The sequence below is a fragment of the Engystomops pustulosus genome, chromosome 4 (assembly GCF_040894005.1).
Source record: "Engystomops pustulosus chromosome 4, aEngPut4.maternal, whole genome shotgun sequence".
In the NCBI taxonomy this organism is placed as follows: Eukaryota; Metazoa; Chordata; class Amphibia; order Anura; family Leptodactylidae; genus Engystomops; species Engystomops pustulosus.
Window position 1 is genome coordinate 178,987,644 of NC_092414.1, and position 23,076 is coordinate 179,010,719.

Sequence of the window (23,076 nt, forward strand, 5' to 3'; positions counted from 1 at the left end):
GTCAAAAAAAGACATGTAAAAGTAAGAAAGTGTCCCACGTGCTTCTATGGGTGCAGCATAATAGCTACATGCAACTACAACTCTGAGCTTGGATGAGACTATTACACTTAGTCTTCAAAAACATATTCTCAGTCCTGCAGAAATAAGTTTTTAAATTTTTTTTTAATACATTTTTTATTATTATGCCAGGGGTGCAGAGGCAGCTGGTTCATTGCGTGGAAAAAGTTGCCGGTCTTGTAGAAGAAAGATACTGTGATTCTTTGACACGACCGGATGACAGACAAAGGACCTGCAATGAGGAGCCTTGTCCTCCAAGGTGACCTTGACGATTTTATCCTTTTTTTCATCAATCACGTATTATAGTTTAGATTTTGATTTACTCATTTGTTTTAATCAGTTTTACATAACAATACATTTCACATATTGTTTTTTGCAGATGGTGGGTGGGAGAGTGGCAGCAGTGCTCTATCACTTGTGGGGCAGGTGGTGTACAGAAGAGAACTGTCTTGTGTATTCAACGAGTGGGACTGGATGAACAACGTGCATTGCTACCTTCAGACTGCCAACACCTTCCTAAACCTGAATCCAGTATTACCTGCAACCATCGTGAACCTTGCCCTGCAATATGGCACCATGGAAACTGGAGCCAGGTGAGTTTTGGGGGAAGGAGAAACAGCATTGAAAAACTAACTAAATATTTATGCCACATAATTTATGTTTTATTTCTTCTAGTGTTCAGTCTCATGTGGAGATGGCTTTCAGTATCGTGATGTGTACTGTAATAATGACCTCGAAGGTGGTGCCTGCAATCCTTCAGAGCGTCCCATCAGCAAGCGTGTATGCGTGATGCCATTATGCTTTCCTAATTACAACCCATATGATTGGACTGGAAGTGGAGGGTCCAGCAAAGAAATTTTAAATGAAATTTTTCCGGGTATCCCAAGATCATCTAATGGCAACAAGAATTTATTGGATGACAACTCCATCTCTGAAGGAGACTTTTCTAACACTGGAGATGGAAGCCAGGGAAAAGCTGGAAGGACATTTGTTGATGACTTCTATTACGATTACAACTTTATAAATTTTCATGAGGATCTATCCTACAACCCAGTAGAAAACAATGATTTTAATGGAGGTGAAGAATTGGAACCGGAATACCTCCCAACACATGTCCCTCATGTGGGAATAAGGAATGGAGAACAAAGTACTGAACATATCCAATCCACAGAGAACCCAAATAGTCCTTTTACTACAATGTCTAATGAGAAGCGGAAGACTTCAGTATACCCTGGTATAACAGCCAGAGACAAAAGTAATGTAAATGCACCTGAAGAAACATCTACCTCTACAGAAAAGAACATTTTCATGGACATACCTCCATCCAGTGATGAGGACAATCATATTGACAATGGTTCAACACATAAAGATAACTTGGTACAAACAGCTAGAATGTATAAAGATGAAACCTCAGCTTCTACACAGACCATGATCGATAACTTTCCAGAAAGTTTTACGCATTTGACTCTACCTCAGCTTGTTTCCGAAAAATCTACAGATGTTCCAGACATAGCTACTTCATTCCCATCAGCTCGTACCTTTTCTAATTTACTACTTTTAGATACCACACATGGGCAGTATTTTACTTCTATACCAGAACCAACTTACAAAAGTGTCCATAATCCAGTCACAACAGAGCAATCGAAGACATTTACAGACCAAATATTAGAAGATGTTGCATTAACCAAAACAGATCTGCCATCTCACCAAGAGAAGAGCACTACACTAAATTACCCTTGGCTTTATAATATATTAACTACTCCTTCACAGGATAAAGAAACTTCAGATTTCGCATGGATTTCACCACTGACAACTTCTGTCGAACGTGTACTTACTACAAAGTCCAATTTTCATGAAAGATATGGTACACAAGTAACTACTTCATCACCCAAGTTGACCACCTCAACCGTAAAAGACGTCTTGACATCTGTCACTACACACATTCCAAACCAATACACTAGAGGAAACACTTATCCTCATCTCAAGGAGGAAGGAACAAGAGTATCTATCACACCTCACTACAATCTTTCTTTATCACGTGAAGGTGACAAACCAGTCAGAAGTCACTGGGAAGTTGGAAACTGGAGTGAGGTAAGTTTAATGTTGGATAATAGCCATATTATAATCATTACACCTGACTGTTGTATGAAGGCAGAGATTGAAAGAAAATGCAAAAAAGATCAAAAACCATTTTCTAGTTTCTCGAGTTATGATCCTCCAGGGTTCGGTTAACAAACTGCATTACATAATCCATTGGTGGGTGATGGACAACACATTTAGTAATGCCACCACCAATCAGCAGGGTTCTGCAAGGTTATTCAGGTAAGACACACCTGGGGCCTCCAGCAATAACATTTTTTGGTAATTCACCCTAAAGATCCATTGTTCTTATATTCACATACACTAAACTAAACTAATAAACTAAATGGCAGATTTAACTGTTGTTTATCTAATGTGTACTAGGTCCTGTGGCAGTCTTGCTAGAATTGGTGGAATAGGTGGTGAATATGACCACTTATAAAGGTAGATCCAATGGTAGGTTCCTAGTAACATGCAAAGTCCTAAATTAACTTTAGCTCATTCTAAAACACGTTCTAACTTGATATACACTTTATATAACTAATATGCAAATTTTTGGAGCGTGCCAAGGATTGACAGGTAGGAGGGAGAGCAGAGGCTACTGGGGTATGTGGAAGCCTTTGCTCCCACAGCCTGGAGAAGCTACTCCACGCTCCAGTAGCCTCTACTGTCCCTCCTACCTGTGCATCCTCATGGTTCCTTGGCGCTCTGTTTTTCACCATCATCTTCTTTAAGTCCTCCGCATACGCAGTAACTCCTCAAGGGCCTGTGGCTGCCACAAAATGTGTGTGTGCTCTGCTGCCGGCACTGAGTAAAGAGCTACTGCAAATGTTTAGAGCTTGAACAATCTGGCAGTGAGAAGAAGTGCACACCGAGGAACACAGAGGAAGTGCAGGTAGAAGGGACTGCATAGACTACTAGGGCGTGGAGTAGCCTTTGATCCCACAGTCTGGAGAGGCTACTCCATGCCCCAGTAGTCTCTTCCAAAAATTAGCATATGAGTTATATAAAGTGTAGATCAGATTAGAAAGTGTTATAGAATTAGAAAAAGATAGTTTAGAAACTTAACATGTTAGTAGAAACCTACCATGAGGTCGACCTTAATAGGTAGATTCGTGATGGTAAGTTTCCAAAAGAAAAAGCTGGATAAGAGTCCAGAGTGGTTTACTTTGGAATTATGAAGTCAGAGCTAGTATAGACCTGCACCAATTCACATATGCAAATAGATTTTCTTGGAATAAACATAATTATCTTGGAATAAACAGTAAGATTTGCAAAGTAATTAAAACATGTCAACCCCAGACAGTAGACTCTTGAGGTTAGGACAAACCATGACCACGGAGATGTCAGTGGTTTCTTTTGCAAAATTGTTTTGGCCGGTTGACATTTACATTGTATAGTATTTTGAAATAGAGAACGCTGTGTAAAGGCGACGCTTCACATGAGTAGTGACTAAGCAGATAATATGAATTTATCCCAATAATTCTCTTGTTTTTGCATCAGGATATTCTAAAAGGGTTTGTATTGGACTCTCCATATAGAAAATGTCTATAAGTGTAACACATACTACATATATAAGTGAACTACCCCATGGTTCACAGGTTTCATACATGAAATTCTATAAGTAGTGTATGATGTGAAGGCATGAAATATTCTTTTCTACTCATAATGGAAAACATAACCTTTATACCTTACATACTATATGCCTTTATACATGAATACATAGGTGATATCATGTAATAACTATATGGTCCATAAATTAATGACATGTTATTATATCTTGATTCTGTCTATGCCTTGTAGTGCTCTACCTCTTGTGGTCTCGGTGCAATGTGGCGTACAGTCATATGCCGAGAAGAAGACAATGGGACATGTGATATCAATACCAAGCCCGCTCCTGCTCGACGCTGCTACCTACGGCCTTGTGCATCTTGGATAGTTGGCAACTGGAGTAAGGTAATGACTAACGAAAAAGGACTTGTTTACTAAAATGTGGCATCAGCCACTATAATGTAACAATTTCCTACATATTAGGGTACTGAAATATACCTCTGTAATGAGTATTATAGTAGAGTATATAGTATTTTTTAAGAGCCATCATTGTCAAAAACAACATTTATTTTATAGTGCTCAAGCAGTTGCGGGACTGGAGTACGTGTAAGAGATGTCCAATGTGTAGACATGCGAGACAAAAGGCAGCTAAGACCTTTCCATTGTCAAAGTACTGTTTACAAGCCGCGGATCCAGATGGTTTGTGAACAGCAGAAGTGTATGGAGTGGTATGTTTCGTCTTGGAGGGAAGTAAGTACTCAGACCCCACAAGGGTAAACAAATTAACAGAATCAAAAATATTGAGTACAGGCAGTCCCCGGGTTACTTACAAGATAGGTTTCTACAGGTTTGTTCTTAAGTTGAATTTGTATGTAAGTCGGAACTGTATATTTTTTAATTGTAACCCCGACTAAATTTTTTTTGGTCTATGTGACAACTGAATTTTTACAATTTTGGATTTTCTTATTAACACTAAAGCTTAATTGTAGACACCTTTGATAACTGTTACAGCTGTTTATTGTAGCCTGAGGCTAAAGTACAGTAAATTACCAATATCCAGAGGTCCATTTGTAACTAGAGGACATCTGTAAGTCAGGTGTTCTTAAGTAGGGGACTGCCTGTATTAACCTATCTGATCCAAAATATTCAAAACCCTACAACAATAAGTCATAAATAAAACAAAGTCAATCAGAGAATTTAGTCCTTAAAAACATGACAACCCAAATAACAATCCAATATGATAAAATAAGTTGATATGTAATTACCAAAAAAGTATTTATTGTAATTATTGTTTTTGTAATTATTGTATTATTATTGTAATTATTGTTTTTGTAATTATTGTTATTATACATTGAAGGTGTCCCCTGGATATTGGACCATTTATTTAAGGATATATTTTATAATTTAAGTACACATACTGGTTTATTTTCTGGTGTACATCTATATTTTTATGATATAAGTACTTTTTATTTTTACTTTTAGGTGCTGCATTTATTTTTAACTTATTTTTTATGTATTTTCTGCTCCTATTGGGTTGAGCAGATTCCTGCCTATTCAATTTCATCATGTATTGGTTGCAGCACTTCATCCCTTTAAAGGAAATCTACCAAAATCAAACATAATGGGGCACATTTACTAAGGGTCCCGCAGACCGCACTTTAGTCGGATATTCCGACGTTTTCGGATTTGCACTGCTGGGACAGGCATTTAGAAGGGGAGTTTGGTGCACACAGTCGGATTTTGGTGCAGGGGCGGCGACTTTCATGCAACACAAATCGGGGGGCGTGCCATCGGACGATCCGACTGATTCAGACAAACCACAGGATTTAACTTTAAAATTGTGTCGCAAGACATGCACTTACATGCACCAGGAGGAAGATGGTGAACTCCGGCGGGCCTGAGCGGGGAAGCGACACATGCAGGGAATAGGGCACACGATCTTATTGAATCGCGGCACAGTGCATTGTCGTTGGACAATGGACTTTCGGGAACTCCTCCGGACCGGGTAAGTAAATGTGCCCCAATAAGTCCGGGACACTCATAGATCCAGACATCGTGACTGTGGTAATCTTCTTATATTTGTTATCCATGGCCTCCTTCCTTCTAAAATCGCCATAAAAGTATGATAATGTGTCAGAAGTGCTCTGAAGTGCATTACTAGGGCCCCTCTTTGCTGTAGCTTCACAGACTTCCACTTCTCCCTCCAACTACGTGCCACTACTCCCTGATGCCATGAGATTATAGCAGGCAGAGGGAGGGGGAGGTGCTGAAGGCCAGAGCCCCTGGTTTATCATGCTCAATTTTCATGGTAATTTTCATAATTGAGTTCAATTTACTTTAACATAACTTGTTTGACATTTCAGTGCTCAGAGGAGTGTGGTGGGGGGATGCAGCAGAGATTGGTCACCTGTCCCCAGGCTGGTCGGTGTGATGAAAGTCTTAAGCCAAACAACACTCGTTCTTGCAATGATCATCCTTGTACTACTTGGGCTGTGGGGCCCTGGGGTCAGGTAAGTGCCAAAAATCTTTTGTTCCTTTTCTTTGATGATGAGGAAGCCACCAAAGCATTGGAATACTGATGCATTTCTTCCCTGTATTAACCATCTACCAGAAAGCTTCTGTACTAACCTGCTTTTTCCAAAACAAATTGCATTTGGGGGCATTTATCTGCCCTATCACAGTCCTGTTACTCTCTCTTTTACCCTTTGGGCTGTCTTCACGCTTTGGCTGCATACAGTGCACCGCTTCCTGCGGAGGGGGGATCCAGCGCCGTCAGGTGAAATGCGTGAACAAAAGAACGGGGGCTGCTGAGGAAGATAATAATCTGTGTGACCACGAACCATGGCCTGAAAATCTTCAGAAATGTAACCCACAGGACTGCCAGCAAAACAATACCAGTAAGTGCCCCTCATTTCTGAGGCACAAAAGTTGTGCTTTCTTTTTCCTTCTTACCTATACCTCCTAAAAAGCATATTGCTGATGTGGAATAATAAACCCATTTTTTTTATAGTTAATGAGTAACTGACCTTTGAAGTATTTTTGGTATTTCAGAAAGAAATAGAGCAGGTGATAACACTAAACTTTGTATTTTACTTAAAGGAAACTTTCCATGTGATTTGATGCATTATGAAGCAAACATACCTTGAGAATGCTGTAGCTACATTGATGCAGGATCATATTTTGATTAATTCCTGTGCTGAGTGGTTTTGCTGATAAAACAGATATAACATGTCGCTTCTATGGCTCCTTCAGCACTTGGTTCAGCGCTTCTCCTAGCACATGAGGTTTTCTCTGCAGGAGACGATGATGTAAACCCTGGGTTGTGCCTGAAGGCAGAATAATCAATTGCTGCACCATCCCCCAGCTGCTGTGTATGAGTGATCCAGCTCAGATTGACGTGTCTAATGTGTTGATCTAGGTAGCCAGCCTGACCGATGCTTTCCCAAGGTCCTGAATGTTTTTTTCAGCAAAACCACTCAGTTCAGGGATTAACCGAGATATGATCCTGCATCATTGTAGCTACAACATTCTCAAGGGATGTTTGCTTCATAATGCATCAAACCAAATGGTAAGTTTCCTTTAATCCCTTAAGGACGCAGGGTATTTCCGCTCATTTCTCGCTCTCCATCTTCAAAAATGCATAACTTTTTCATTTTTCTGTGTACAGAGCTGTAACAGGGCTTATTTTGTGTGTAACAAATTTTACTTTCCTGTGATGTTATTTATTATTCCCTGCTATGTAGTGGGAAGCGTCACGTTCTTGTGGGCTCAGTTTTTACAACTTTCACTCTGCGCTCCAAATAACACCTCTACTTTATTCTTTGGTTTGGTACGATCGCGGTGATACCAAATTTATACAGGTTTTGTTGCGTTTTAATACATTTTCAAAAGTGAAACGAATGTATACAAAAAGAAAAAACATTTTTGCCATCTTCTGATGTGTGAAGGGGTTAAGTAAAGCAGCTTCTTTGTGCCGTGTTTCTGCTCTTTTGGGTTAAGTAGTTGTGCAACATATCTGATTCTATAATAAAGAATAAATGATGGTCTATAAATGTAGGGAAGGAGGAGGCCGTAATAAATTTTGCTCTGACGTCCAGAAGCTTTAAATTATTCATCTGGATAGATTGTTTATATGTAGTAGAGATATAAGATAATATTGTACCTATTTGTACCTTCTGCTATCTGGCACTAGTACTTGACATTATTGTCAAGGCCTTTGTAATTGAGGATGCCTCTATTAACTCAAAATCCCCTAATATAACATTAACCAGACAAGATTAAAAGGTGTTTACTTCTTATACTTTCCTTTTATATGTATTAGACTCTGCTCTGGTCACCCAAATTATACTGACTCTATACTGACCCTATTAAAGTTTGCTGGGAGCGGTGGGTCCTAATGGATGGAGGAGGCCCTGCAGAGATGGACATTATAGGAAGTCGTGAGTCCTGCTGCCCGATGTCATATGACCTGCTGCTCCCAGCACCCTTTAACGGCCGTAGCTGGGCAAGCATATGGCGGCATGCTGGCGACAAGAAACAGCGCCACACGGCCATAGACATGGGAAAGATAGAGCATGCTCTATCTTTTCCCCGCGTACGGTGCGCTAAGGTTTCACACAGTATGGTGCCACACGTACGTACCTGTGTGAACGAGGCCTAAGTATAATATATAATAACACTATTAATGTCTTATACTAAAAATGTTTACAAGTTGACAACCACTTTAAGGACATATAGGAGGAGATTTATCATAAGTCTCTCAGATCAGAACTGTTCTAGTTGTCCATGGCAACCAATCAGCGCTCAGCTTTCATTTTCCCACAGCTGTTTATAAAATTAAAGCTGAGCTCTGATTGGTTTCCATGGGCAAATAGACGAGTTTTACCTCAGAAACTTGATGATAAATCTCCCCCATAATATCTATTTATGCATCACTCTACCTTTAAATCACATGTAGCTGTAAAGGATCTGTGTGCTGGCACTACTGTTGCTGGAAAAGTGCATTCATTAATTGTAACGAGGATAAAAGTTTGTGGGAAATCTAATAACAGGAGGCATTGCAGTCGGAGAGACAAGTGATTTTAATAGTTTGCAAAATATCTGCAATTATTTCCTAACAAAAGTCGTTAACTGTTTACATTGTAACAGATGTCAGGCTAGCCAGCTGGCATCGGAATCGCTCCTAATTTGGCTATACCCTCATGCCAATGTTTCCCAGTCAGTGTGTTACAAGACATATTTCTGTTGCGGCAATGTTAGACCAGCCAAATGGCATCACAGTCACCTCTAATTTAGCCATATTGTGCGCCAATGATTCCAGACGCTGTGTCTGGAGGATATATCTGTATGTATCTGTATCACATCAGATTGGATGTGTCCTGGATATCTGGGTAAAATACTATTCAAAGAATGAATTGATCCATCTAGTCTATGGCATTGTCAATAAAGATTGTTAATAGTTACTTGGGATTTCAGATTCATACATATGATTTGCAACAGGTATCTTATAGATTTGGGTTCCACTTCTGGGTCCTCCGAGGGGCTGTCATGTAGAAGTGGCAGCAGATACGCAGCTTCCCTATCGATTTCTGAGGAACATCTGTAGAGTAGGAGCAGAAAAACAGAACATGTATCTGGATCAGAGACCTTTTTGCAATTCCTCTGTATTAGAGAATGATGGTGGAAAGACACCCCCTTACCTGCCTACAAACCTATCAAGGGAGTCTGCAGGGTCCCAAATGATCTCATAAGTAGAACCAGTATTGTATAGCACTATATGAACTATATGAGCTTTCCCAACAAGCACTTCCTGTTTTCCAACAATCCAACAATTTTCCTGTGACATCTTGCCCATTTTCCTCTAAAAAAATCTCCTCCAAAGTCATGTGAAAATGAGCAGGAAACTCTCACCTTTTGCCAGAGGTTGCTGGGGGTAAATGTCACTTCTTTGGTTCTATAGCACCAAACATGCTAGTGTCATATTAATGATAAGAATCTCATCTTTCAGATCACAATAGGCCTGTGGTTATGTGAGCTACAGAACCTGAGATACAGACAGTTAAAAAAAGGAGGGAATTGGATTTTTACCTGCAGCTCCCATTTTTAACTATGTCTTTAACTGTCTGTATCCCTAGTTTTGTAAATTACAGAGCAATCTGATGCAATCAAAAAAGATAAGATTTGTATCTTTAATATGACCCCAAAAGCATGTTTCTAGGTGCTATAGCACAGGAACAGAAAGGAAATACTTTTCTACAACTATGGGGGTCATTTACTAAGGGCCTGAATCGCGTTTTTCTGATGGGTTATCTGAAAATTTTCTGATTTGCGGCGATTTTCCCTGAATTGCCCCGGGATTTTGGCGCACGCGATCGGATTGTGTCGCATTTGCGCCGGCATGCACACAACGGAAAAGGGGGGGCGTGGCCGTACGAAAACCCGATGGATTCGAAAAAACTGCCGCATTTTTAAAAAAAAGTGTCGCTTGATAGCACTTACCTGCACCCACGATAGAACGGTGAACTTCAGTGCATTCCGATGAACTTCAGCGCAGCAGCGACACCTGGTGGACGTCCGAGGAACTACCTTAGTGAATCCCGGCAGAACCCGAATCCTCCGCAGAGAACGCGTTGCTGGATCGCGAATGGACCGGGTAAGTAAATCTGCCCCTATGACTCTTCTCAGCTCATTTTCACATGACTTTAAAGCAGATTTTATAGGTAAACAGGTGAGATTTCACAAAAATAGGACATTTTAGAGCATTTCTTACCCTACCTGAGGGGGCTAGCAGTAATATAATAAAATCTGGTGACAGGATCCCCTTAAAGTAATTCTCTGGAAAAAAGAACTAAAATTTCCGGCATGGTGGGTGTAAAGAACAGCAAAATATCCCTAATTTGAACTGTGCAATGTATTTGGTAGTACATCTGGAATGAAATACTTTATCAACCCAGGAATGGCCCAGATATGATTACTTTTAAAGACGTCCTATAAGCTGTTTACCATGTCATATATGGCTGCTCTATCTGGCGTCACATTCACAGTTGTGTCCTAATAAGTCATGTCATCAGGGCATTTCATCTATTTTTATAGGTGCTCTGGAGATTTATCAGGCTGCACTGCTGAAAAGTATTTGTAGTTATCATCAGCAGATGTGGAAAATATACAGTACAAGCTCGCTACAGATTACACACAGTGATTGACTTGGTTTAGTGTCCAATATCACTGGCTATAAATTCTTATACACCTTACGGATGTTCAGCTTGATTTTACCACATCTCTATGGTGAAGTGTTTCTTCCCATATGGGACAAAAATAATTAACTGGAACATAGAATTAGTAGAATAGAGAATATTGGGAATATTAAACGATGATCTGGGTATCTATGATGACATCTTGCACTTGCATACTATGGGGGACATTAATCATAGTGGGTCTCAGGTTCGCCTATTTTTGCGCCTGGTTTGTTCTTCTTTTTGGCTCCTGATCTATGATGGATCTAGTTCTGCCTTAGTAAATGCACTTTGGAACTGTCGCATGTCCGATTAATTTGCGCCTAAATTTGCGCGAAATTTGGCGCAAATGTTAGATCTCATTTGTGAGCAATAATGAAAGGAGACTGAGAAAATGTGACAGAACGTTCAGGGCTTCATCTCTGCACAAAAAAACTATCATTGTGATGTAACTGCAGGGACTAAAAGTGACAGAGATGTAAAAAAAAAAAATTCTTGCTGAAATGAGTCTTTTCCTTTTTTATTATAATTTACATGGAATGGAGTCTGATAATATTCTCAGATCTGTACAATAAGACAATAATCACTCCCAGAGATGGTCCCATAGACAATGGTGAAGTCATTACTGGCGAAATTCTACATTTTAAAACTGCTCCGAAGTATTTTCCATGTTGCATAGAGGTTATTCTTCATTTGGGAACCTAAAATGTATGTTTTTAGTAATAAAAAGGGAAGTTTTTTGGAAGTGCACCTGCTCAGAGCAGGTGCATTTTCTGCGCCTATTTTGTGCCTTTTTAGGCACACTTTTGTGATAGATCCCGAGCAAACATCTGTACAGGACGCACTCACTATGTCAGATAAGGCGCAGGGACTCAAAACCACTACGTGCCGAACTTTGCCGTGCGCCAGAAAATGGCGCATAAATGCGCCTAATTAACGAGATGCGCCAGATTTTAGCGCTAAAAGACGCTCAAAACAGTCTAACTGACTATGATTAATGTCCCCCTTTATGTATGTTGCATATATCATTGTGGTTCTTTAAAGGTAAGGCACATTATAAGAAAAAAGTTTTATTGTATTGCGCCTGCAGCTCCCATGCAGCCCCCTTTGTATTTATAGTTATATGCAACTTATATAGTTCTATAGTTATATACTAGCTCTATAGTTATATATATACATAGTACTACAAGACAACTATATGTAGGCCACACTATTTTCTATATTTAATGTATCACTTTCACTATCTATCTATCTATCTATCTATCTATCTATCTATCTATCTATCTATCATTGTAACCAATGAAGAGGACTACGATTCTGGTTAAGTTCTATATTTATGGTGGGAATAAGGGTTTTGACCATAGGGAGGTCAGAAATAACAGTTTAATGAATCTTGAACCTTAAGGCCGATGGCACACGTGGTGTTTTGAACCCGTTTTTAAGCAGTCCGTTACAAACGCATACGTTTTTTGAAAACGCATGCGTTTTTGACCAGTTTTGCCAATTATATATATTTGATGGGTCAAAAACGCATGTGTTTGTGACAGACTGCTTAAAAATGGCCCATGTTTTCAAACGCCACGTGCACCGCCGGCCTAAGGACCAAGAGCTTGTGACACATTTATCATATGCTGGCGTCTCCGGCCTTCTGATAAATTCCAGTGGGCAGTTTCAATGTGTTGTGCTTTTGGGGCACTTCTACAACAGGTCTGACTAAGCCCATATGGGCATAGGCTATAGGTGATGTACAGGTATACCTGTGTTGCCAACTGCACATCCTGGCACCGCCCCCCTGTCCGCCAAACCAGCGTTAAGGGCAGAGTAGTTGCAATTCCTGGCTTTGTGCCATGAATTGGGATTAAATTACGGCTTGTTTACCTGTTTTCAGGCATAAAGCGGTGATAAATCCCACCTTGAGACTAGTAACTTGGTTTAACAAAGGGTTATATCATAAAAGTCTTACTGCAGTCCCTCTTTAGGAGATCAGGAATTTACTGCACATAACTGAAAAGGATTCTGTCCAGGATTAACTATTGATGGTGTATTTGCAGGATAAGCCATCAACATCAGATTGTTGTGGTTGATACCAGTCCGCAGCAGCAAACTTGACACCTATAGTGCCCAGGTGCCATCACTATAGGCACAGTTCCCATTCACTTCGATGGGGGCGGTGCCACCGACCACTACAAGAAGCAAACTTCTTCCTTTTATCTGTGTTCTTTTTTTATGTTCTTTTGCCTCCGAACAACTGATGTCCTTTGGATAGGTCATCAATAATAATTCCGGTAAAAGTTACAGTAATTAGGAATTGTGTTGTGAGCAATTACGTGATAAATTATTACTAGCTGAATCACTGTGAGAGGTCACATTATAAATACAGACGAGCTATGTGCCAGGAAATTTAGGTGCAGCGAGAACTTGTCCTGTTTATGGCACTCTATATTTTGCCTTTAGGAACTACAGATTACGACAGGATTGTAATAAAACAGTTGGGAATCTAGATTAGACTGTGGCTACTCGTAACTCTCTAGATAACTTCTTATATGTAATTCCCTAGCAGTCTAGCCAAGGAGCCTTCCCTTTGAGCACATACTGTACTGTCTCTAATGATGTGGTGTTTCTCCTTTGTTTAATTGAATCTCAAGACTGTAGCTTCATGGAGAAAACTAATGACCTACAGCACTGCCGAGCCCCATAATGAGTGGGCCATAATGGAGTCAGCAGAAGGTGACCTGAGGATACATGATGGATTGTGATGGCAATGCTTGGAGTGCTAGAGTTATCTCCATAGAAGCAATACTTCTTACTATCTTTTGTGCACAAGTTTTTAGCAATTTGAGACATAGACAATATAGTAATGGTCTGTTTGCTGTCGATCTTGTGAGACACTTTCTGCTACTTTGGTGCCTGACACTGGGGTTAGTACCATTAACTATGATAGTTAATGTTTATACATGAAATGTTCACACATTAACTGTGGCTTAGTTTGTGTAGTCACAGCTTTCAGGTCACTATACAGAGGACAGACTCTCCTGAATTGTACAACCATTTGAGCTAGGTATAAAAGCACATGTTGTAGTTTATCAGTTGCTAAAACAGCAATAAAGGGTTAAAACTACGCTAAAAGTGTCCGCATGGGATACCAAAGTCCCTGTTGTCACCTATTGTCTACCTGCTTTCTACTACTCTTCTTCCTGGTAGGAGGGAGTGCAGGGTTGGTGTTCAGTATTCATATACATTAACCGATATTCTATTTAAAGCATAACTAAACTCTCGACATAATTTTATAATTGAATAGTGCAGAGGGTTATAGTAAATTATGTATATACAGGCAGTTCCCTACTTAAGAACACCTGACTTACAGACAATCCCTAGTTACAAACGGACATCTGGTTATTGGTAATTTACTGTAATTTAGCCTTAGGCTACAATAAACAGCTATAAGGCTGAATTCACATGGCCGTTCAGGGGACGTATATACGGCAACGTATATATGTCGCATATACGTCGCCCATAGGCCAGCAATGGGTGCGCGGCGCCGTACGTGACATGTCCTATCTATTCTCGGCATACAGCGCCATATATCCCTATGAAGAGGGGCGGGGGTGAGCAGTGCTCCGGATGCCTCCGTGTGCTACGGTGGGCAACGGCAGTGTGAATGCGCCCTAACAGTTATCACAGGCGTCTGTAATGAAGTTTTATTACCAATCCTGGTTCTGATGACAATCCAACATTTTTAAAATCCAATTGTCCCAGAGACAAAAAAAATTTGGCTGGGGTTACAATTGTAAAATATACAGTTCCGACTTACATACAAAGTCAACTTAAGAACAAACCTATAGAACCTATCTTGTACGTAAGCCGGGGACTGCCTATATACTTTATTAAAGAAGTCTGTTCCTCTTCCTTTCATCCTTTATTAATCTGTTTTGTGTAAATCAGCTTTCTGTCCTGTATCCACTGACAGCTGAGAGATAAAGGAACCTGATAAAGTGTCTAATGACTTAACACTTTACAGACAGTCAATGGATCAGTCTAATCTCCTTATAGAGCTAAATCATGAAGGGGAATACTCTCTAGGTGTTGAAAATGTTAATCATTAGTCTGAAGTGGATGGATGTCAGAAGACTTTCCAATACACTGCTCACTATAGGAGAAAGAGCAGAAAAGACACAGATAAGCTATTTTACTTAATGAAGTATAATACAAAGTTTACTTTTATCTGAAATTAAACGCTTCAAATGTTTACCGTAGTTAATCTTTAATGTAAGGTACAATACAGTACAATAACAGAATTTTATAGAACGGGGCTGTCCAGTATTGTTACCCTCAGGTTCTACCTCTTGTTATGAATAGGTGCTACAAAATACAAAATATTCAAACTACTTCTTTCTCCTTAGTTTTCTTGTTTCAACTTTAAAACATTTGTACTGATCTTTAATTATCATTCATGCTGCGAGATGCCAAACCGTAAAAACAATCCAAAGAGTTGAATGTCTGAGTTTTTTTTATTTATTTTTTTTTAATGTAGAGTTCAGGTTTCCGAGCAAACACTTGTGTTCCTGTTTGGGTGACCACCATGGGAGTCTATGGAGCTATAGGTGGTAACAGGAAATTGTACTTGCTGTGCAGGACATAATATCCCACACAAGCTTACTTTAGGCTTACTTTTGAAATAAAGAATAAAATGACTAACAGGATAAAAGGTGCAGGTGACAGACAGATTGTTATGTACTACCCGAGGTTACAAAAATAGAGCATTGTAAGAAACACTAGGGGGATCAAAGTCAGTTTTGCTGGAGTCTATGCTGATGCAATTTGCACCAAATTTATCAATTAGTGCAAAATTTGTGATAAATTGGGAGACATGTAAAGTGTACTTAATAATTAGTTACCCAATGGTCCACATGTATCAAAAGTAATTGGTGTGCCAGATTATTGAATACTAGAGCATGTTCTTCATTAATCTGGCGCCCCCTGCACTGCTCGGGAAGTGTGCACCAACTTTGTTTTGGTGCACCTTTAACAAAGAGCGTGCAACACATTTCCGTCGAGTCGCAATAATAAATATGGTGCACGGTCCAAATCGGCAGCGGAACATCACTTTACGTGCAGAATTCTGTGGCGTGGCGTACACAGTGCAGCTGTGCCACAAAACTGGTGCAAACCCTTCATGTACAGGGAGTTTTTCACATTCTTTTCACTATCGATATAAGTAATAGGGGGCATGGACACAATGCACCCCCACCAAATCAAATGGGTTGTTTCCAAAATCTAATAACAACACTATTGCCCATTACCCAGAGGAATAACAGAGGATGAAGAGCACTTATACGGGTATTTACAGACCAAAGGTGGACGCCAACCGACACGTGTTTCGCCTTGCTTCGTCAGGGGTATCACATTCTTTTCACTTTAAAGTCAGACAGAAAACTGGCGCAGACGCTTTAATAAATGTGGGCCAATGTATGTACATGGATTACACTGCTAGTGGTCATTATGTGACTTGTAGTCTTTATTTTCCAGCAGCTTCCCTCTCTGCAGTCTGTAGTTATAGTTTGGGTGGAGATCTTGCTGCTGTAACTCACTGCTCCTTCTTCCCTCTCAGTAGAGCTTTAATGTAACCTTAAAGGACATCTACCACCAGGATGAAGGATCGTAAACCAAGCAAACTTACATGCTGGTGTGTGTCCCCTATGTCGGGATCTTTTTTTTTTTATTTAGCTAATTTCCAGTTTTTTACGAAAAAAAACAGCTAACCATGCCGTGTTACCACCCACCTGTCCCAAGCACTTTTCCCCCAGTATTTATAATAGAGACTTCTCCAGATGTAGACTTATACCCAGTCTTATCTCTCGCCGCTCAGCAGTGTCAGCCTTTAATTAATAAATGATGCCTTAAATAGGTCTCAGCTTGTTTGCAAATATTTATTTTCACATTTCTGGAATCAGCAGAACATTTTATAAATAGTCAAATGTCAATTTAGTTAAAATAACCTTTGTTCACAAGGGAAGGTTTTTTTAACATATTGTTGGATGCTTGTCCAAAAAAACTCTCAAGGTCGAAACTTTGTGTCATTGGAATGACATTAACAAAATGGACCCACAGGTTTATATGGTAGAAAACTGCGTAAGACAAATCTAAAATAACTCGTACTAAAGCCCCTTCTACATGAATGTAAGGAATATACCACAAAACAAAAAATAGAAGTGGGAAAAAAGGGCTATGTATCCACAACTCTAAGTATAAATACACACCTATTAAATATTCACCCACTAAATGCATGAAACCATATTGTAAAAAATGATACATTTTTATTGTATCCAACAAACAAACGATATGGATAAAAATTGGTAATTAATCAGAGGGGGATACAAACAGAAAAAGACTCATTGCACATGCCCGGGTGTAAACAATATGTTCATAATTAGTAACCCCTATAAAACATGACTTTACAGTGCTAAAGGAACAAAAATCATTCCCACATCCATAATAGCACATATGACCATAATGAGTTAAAGTCAGTTGGTGTGGTGTATAGTTATCTTGCATATATATATATATATATATTTTTTTTTCACTTTAGCCAATCTCGGACTTGGATGTCTGTTCTCAAGGCCCACTAGTGTACAGTTTCATGCAAATATTACCTGACAACCATTCTCTTCCAAACCCTTTCTTTGGACGATTTTGGTCCTGTGGCTCCTTTCAGTACCCTAGTTCCCGTCTTTAACTTTTTATATGAATACATGCGATGGTTTAAATAATGAATACTTAATGGGGCAGATTTATCAAGCTGTTTGAAAGTCAGAATAATTCTAGTTGCCCATGGCAACCAATCACAGCTCCCCTTTAAAATATTCATGAGCACTGGTAAAAACTGAGCTGTGATTGGTTGCCGTGGGCAACCAGAAATATTCTGACTTTCAGACAGCTTGATAAATTTGCCTCATTTTCTCTGTCTGAATGCACCACACATGCGGGGCCTAGGGACCCACCTAGCTTTGGAGGCCCATGGTTGGATTCATCGGTGGGCCAGTCCAGGCCTGATTGTAGTAGCACCATTTATGCAAAACATATTTAATGCCGCCCGCCATGTTGATTAAGTAAATTGACAACTTTAAATGCAGTGAAGTTTAATATTTTTTTTCACTGTATAGGGACATTTTTTTTTTTTCATTTAAGTTTCTAGGTGCCTTAAAATGACTTGGCTATTTTATACAATACAACAATTCTGTTTAGTCCTGCAATGTATTAGTCCTGTCAGTGCAAGCCCAAAGGCAGCCTACTGGGCACTGCCACTGGTCTAGTCTACTAGGTAAGATGACCCAATGATAATGGTATGGGCAGTGTGATAATGTGGTTTAGGGAGCCCCCTTGCTCTTTAAAGCCCTTGTAAAATGTTATATGCAGGACTCACTCATTGGGATTGGACTTAGGTGATTTTCATATATGTTTACAAACTGATTTTTTTTTAACATTGAAGCTATGGGAAGGAACCATTTAGGAATAATGGCAATGGTTATTAATCATAGTTTTTAACGAAGAATTTATTTTGGGTGGGTTAATTTAAATGGCAGGTTCTCTTTAAAGATATAAAATTGTGTACGTGAAAGAATCCTTAGACCTTTTACTTATATTTGGCTTAAACACAAGAAGGAAGGGTCTTCTATTAGTCTGGTTTTCAGTGTTTGTTTAGAATGAAAATTGCCCCAGTTATTTTTTCCATAGGAAGGTAATGTACAGTATTAGAAACCTTTGAAGACTCTCTCCATGTAAACCTCAGATTCCCAGCAGAGGAAGTATATCCGGTCTTTTCCACACTTTAGTTTCCTTGATATTCTGTTGTAATAAAAGGTTTGGTTGTATCTGCTGGTCATCAGGGAATGTTTAGATGTTTCATTATAGGGTTTTTAGGGTGTTCACACACATCACCTGGTTGTGGTAATGATAGTGACTCCCTATTAGATTGTTTTTATACATTGTTCTTGAATTACAATTTGAAACGTAATTCAGGAAAAGCCTTTAGACCTGGACGCTTCCATTCCAGAACTAAGAACTCACGTTTTGGGAGTTAACAAGGCAAAAACGTGTTGCTATTAATTTAGGTCTAAAAACATCTGTATTCAGGAGTAGATCCTCCCCAATATACTTTAAGTGTGTTTCAAAACGCAATTAAAGTGCAACGTGTGAACACGACCTAAGTTAATTTCATTTACTGGTAGTTAATTTAGCTAACCGGTCTCTCTCTGCCAGCAGGGCGGCAATAATTCACTTCCCCTTTATCTATCAAAAAAACATAAAGCCCCCTATTTTAACTTTTGTTTAAAATTCTCTTTATGTTTTCTAATCCCTAGAAGTTCACTTTCATCTTTATAAAATTGTATGGATATGGCTGTTTCCAATGATAATCCTATAATTGTTGCAGAAACATTGTTTATATCCTAATATCCCATGTCCTCATAATGAAAGATATTGGAAACCTTTACATCTTTGACCATCCCTTCATATGGTGTCTCATTGCTTCTGTCTATAAAGTTATTTTATTTTTATTTTTTTTAGTTTTTATAAGTGTCATAATATGAATACGGTAGTTGAAACACGTAGACATTCCTCTAGTCTGGAAGGATAACCCTGTTACTTCGCTACTAGACCATAAAGACATAAACTCCTTCATGCTTTTTTAAATACCACATGTGTAACTTTAAGTAACTGTACATAAACGCATCTACTGTGTGAGCCGCCGGGCCCGGAGGGCATGATCACCAAAGAACTCTTGTATGTTTGTAGAAGATTATATTCAGAGAAAGAGACAAGTGTGTGTGTGGGAAACTGGGTGAGAGACCAAGGGGCCGGGTTATATCTCATAACAGATGTCCGAGGCATTTCTTAAAGGAATACGACCATTAGACAAAACACCTCTCTACAAACCAGATGAAGAGGATTATATGTATATTAGAGAAATGGAAAGCAACAATTCTTTATTCTTTTTTATCCCTTTTTATTAGCTTTTTTCACTTCAAAAATGATTCTTGTAATTAAGCCTAAACTTGAACGGATCATAGAGAAAGTATCAATCTTTATTCTATCACCGCACCTCCACTTTGATACAATAAAGATTTTGGATGTTACCGGGTGAGTGCCACGGCTGTTTCTTTACCTGTGTGATTGCCGTGCCTGTTCTGGTTGAGCCCCCTGGGATTCCTCCTTCTCCTGTTGCTGTACGTGCCTGTCTATCTCCTGGACCATTGGACTTTCGGTGCTTGGCTTTGGATGTGTGGGTGGTTCCCATCCTTCTGTTTCTTTCTCCGAATCATAGAGAAGGTAGTACTGAGAAAGTAGGAGCATGTGTGTAGTAATCATGATCTAAAAGGGGTCCTTAATATTTCAATGGGACCTGGATATTGTTTCTTGTGAATCGTAGATTTTAAAATCTTGCGGCAGCACGGCTAGTTCACGGTGTGGAGAGATACGTGTTTTCACTGGACCGTACCCCTGCACAGTAGGCCTCTATGGGGGCAGTAGGCTGTAAAGTTTTAAGGGTGCAGAGGTTATGGTCAACCCTGGCTCAGTAGCTTCTCTTCAAATGAAGAGACTGGTACTATATACCAGTGTTACCCAACGACTGGGCCTGGGATAATTAAGTTCCGAAATAACAAGTTCAATGATAAGGCAGGATTGGTGCTTCTTCTCCTCAAACATCTCATTACCCACAGTACCAGGACATTGGTGCTAGTGTTGTGGGTAATAGGAGGTGACTGACTCCTTCAGTCAACACCCCTCCTGGTCCCCAAGAAAATTAATATGCACTCGAATAACCCTGGAGTAAAATTAGGTTTGGTGCCAAAGCTATAAACAATACATAATAGTTATTTTGTGTTAGGGTCCAGATACTTCAAGATAAGTCTCTGACTGTATAGGAAGAACTTCTCCTGGTCATATAAAGGCAGACATTATTGTGATGGTAGAACATAGATGACTTGACTATTATGGGCTGCAGTAGACACTGGCTATTATAGGCTGCCTGCTTGCCTATTTATTTGCTCCCTGTTTTCTGTGATGTGAGTTACTAAGAACCTTCATTCACTGAATATGCTATTCCAATTGCAGGTCACCAGTGCGTCCGTGACCGCCTCACATTCAGCTTCTGCCGGACATTGAGGATCCTAGGTCGTTGTTCGCTGTCTACAGTCCAAGCTCAATGCTGCCAGACTTGCCAGTCTCATAATCCAAGCTCTCGTGAGATCACTAATCAGCGGGCATCCCGGAGGTGAGGGCGCTACCCATGTCTCCAATCTCAGGGACCAAATGACTCCATAATACTTGGTTATCCAAACTCTGCTGAAGAAGGTCCATAGATCCGTCCCTGCAGATTTTTCTGCTCTCTAAAAGGTCTTTAGGAGAACCGTATCATATCTAGGAATGGTATGACTTTTTTTTGCTTCCAGTGTCCTATAAGCAGGAACCCCATCCAAAAATACAAGATTTTTGGTGCTAATTGTCTGCAAGTGACCTCTTAAGAAACTCGCTGGCTGGCCAGTGATGGTTCTCATGCTCCTTAGAAAATTCTGCTTCTTGGTGCTGTCGGTTCTTAATGGATGAAAAACAAACAATGATGGTGTAATCAATAACTATGGTGCAACCTAAAGACAGAGGAAGTCCTTGCACGCTTTCTGGCCTATACTATTTTCTCCTATAGCATTGTGAACCGTTTACGGATTGGGTTTCTACCGCGAGAGCCTGTCACTGGTGAAACCACAAAGAGTATGATGTGACATGGACTTCTGATGGCCAAGATCCTGATGGTGACAAATCCAATGTAATAAGTAATGGCATAAACCAATATTAATCACTGTCCACAAGACCACTTCTTGTGACCATCTTCAGCCATATGCGCACATGGTGCTGCCTAACTATCCATAGTAACATAAGCCTCTGCCGTACTGGAAATTATAGCCTCGGCACTAGTGAACCATACCTCATGGATACATCTACAGAAAATCATGTTGCACTAGTCTATGTGGCACTGAAGAACCGAGGGCATTAACCAGAATATATGGCATAAATGATATGTAGCAAATCAATGACTCTTACACTGTTATGTCTGGTGCCTGGAGGTTGTCAGTACACTAAATGGCCTAGTATAAGATGTACTGGTCCAGTTATTTCTACAGCCATATAAACCCTATTGGTGCTATATTACAGTAATCACCATCTGCATATGAAGAACACTAGCACGGTGAAGAGGATCCCTTGGTGCCATCACTTAATGCCCTATTTTCAATACACATTTTATATGCCCATTAAATATGTTTTTGACTAGTCAATGCATTACTCTATCATAAATACATACACCGCTGGTTACCACATGTATCCTGGATTAGTTTTTGCACCTAATAGATGACAATAATACTTTTTGCTTTCTTATTTCACTCATTTCTTTGTTCTGTGTCAGGATCACCACAATGTCCTATATGCAATACAAGAAAAGAGCTTTGAATGTTCTACAAAGAGTCATGGGGGTGGAGAAGAAACACGGTGGGGTGTTCCTTCCTTCCTTCCTTTCTTGATGTCCTGTAGGTCAGGTCTATCATTACAAGTCATCTGTTGAAGGTAGCTTATAGTAACTATACTTGTCCTATGTGATGTCAGTTGCAGATAAGTTTTAGGGTCAACTTAATAAAATTATGTTAATGAGTCAAGGACTCTGGCTTCACATACTGTTACACTTCCCACCCTACCCCCTCCCTCTGCCTGCTGTATTCCCACACACTGGGAGGGGGAAGTTTATCTGTACAGTGTAATAGCCTGTGGATCTATAGCACGGAGTGGATCCGGTAACGCCCTTCAAACGCCTTCTGGTTCATTAGCATAATTATACAAGTTGATTTTAGAAAAAAGGAGGCCATGGATAAAAAATATAAGAAGATACTCATAGATCCAGGCACTGTGACTGTGGGAAAGTTTCCCTAGTTTATCATGATGGATTTTGATGGTAGATTTCCTTGTGGCCTTGGAGAGCTGAGTATCTGAGTAACCATGCATCTGTTGTTAGCTCAGGCCTGTGAGGAAGAAAATATATTTATATCAAAAGATTATAATGGCCGTTCTCTGAGTTCTGAACAGTAAACCATTCTACAACCCCATTGACTGCTGT

At 39.7% G+C, this 23,076-nt stretch overlaps 1 protein-coding gene across 3 annotated transcripts in view; it reads left to right on the forward strand.

The window, feature by feature from the left end:
• The window catches only part of ADAMTS7 (ADAM metallopeptidase with thrombospondin type 1 motif 7), a 59,801-nt gene extending 37,224 nt beyond the window's left edge, over window positions 1-22,577 (forward strand). The window contains exons 17-24 of one of the 3 annotated variants that reach the window (XM_072148767.1): window positions 190-316; window positions 437-650; window positions 733-2,148; window positions 3,940-4,092; window positions 4,264-4,437; window positions 6,051-6,197; window positions 6,425-6,584; window positions 21,030-22,575. In XM_072148767.1, coding sequence (XP_072004868.1) covers window positions 190-316; window positions 437-650; window positions 733-2,148; window positions 3,940-4,092; window positions 4,264-4,437; window positions 6,051-6,197; window positions 6,425-6,584; window positions 21,030-21,193 — 2,555 coding nt within the window. In that variant the 3' untranslated portion in view covers window positions 21,194-22,575. Of the gene's footprint in view, window positions 1-189; window positions 317-436; window positions 651-732; window positions 2,149-3,939; window positions 4,093-4,263; window positions 4,438-6,050; window positions 6,198-6,424; window positions 6,585-21,029 lie in introns of all 3 variants that reach the window. The other 2 variants (XM_072148769.1, XM_072148768.1) reach the window with 2 other exon arrangements.
• Window positions 22,578-23,076: the final 499 nt, after the last annotated feature.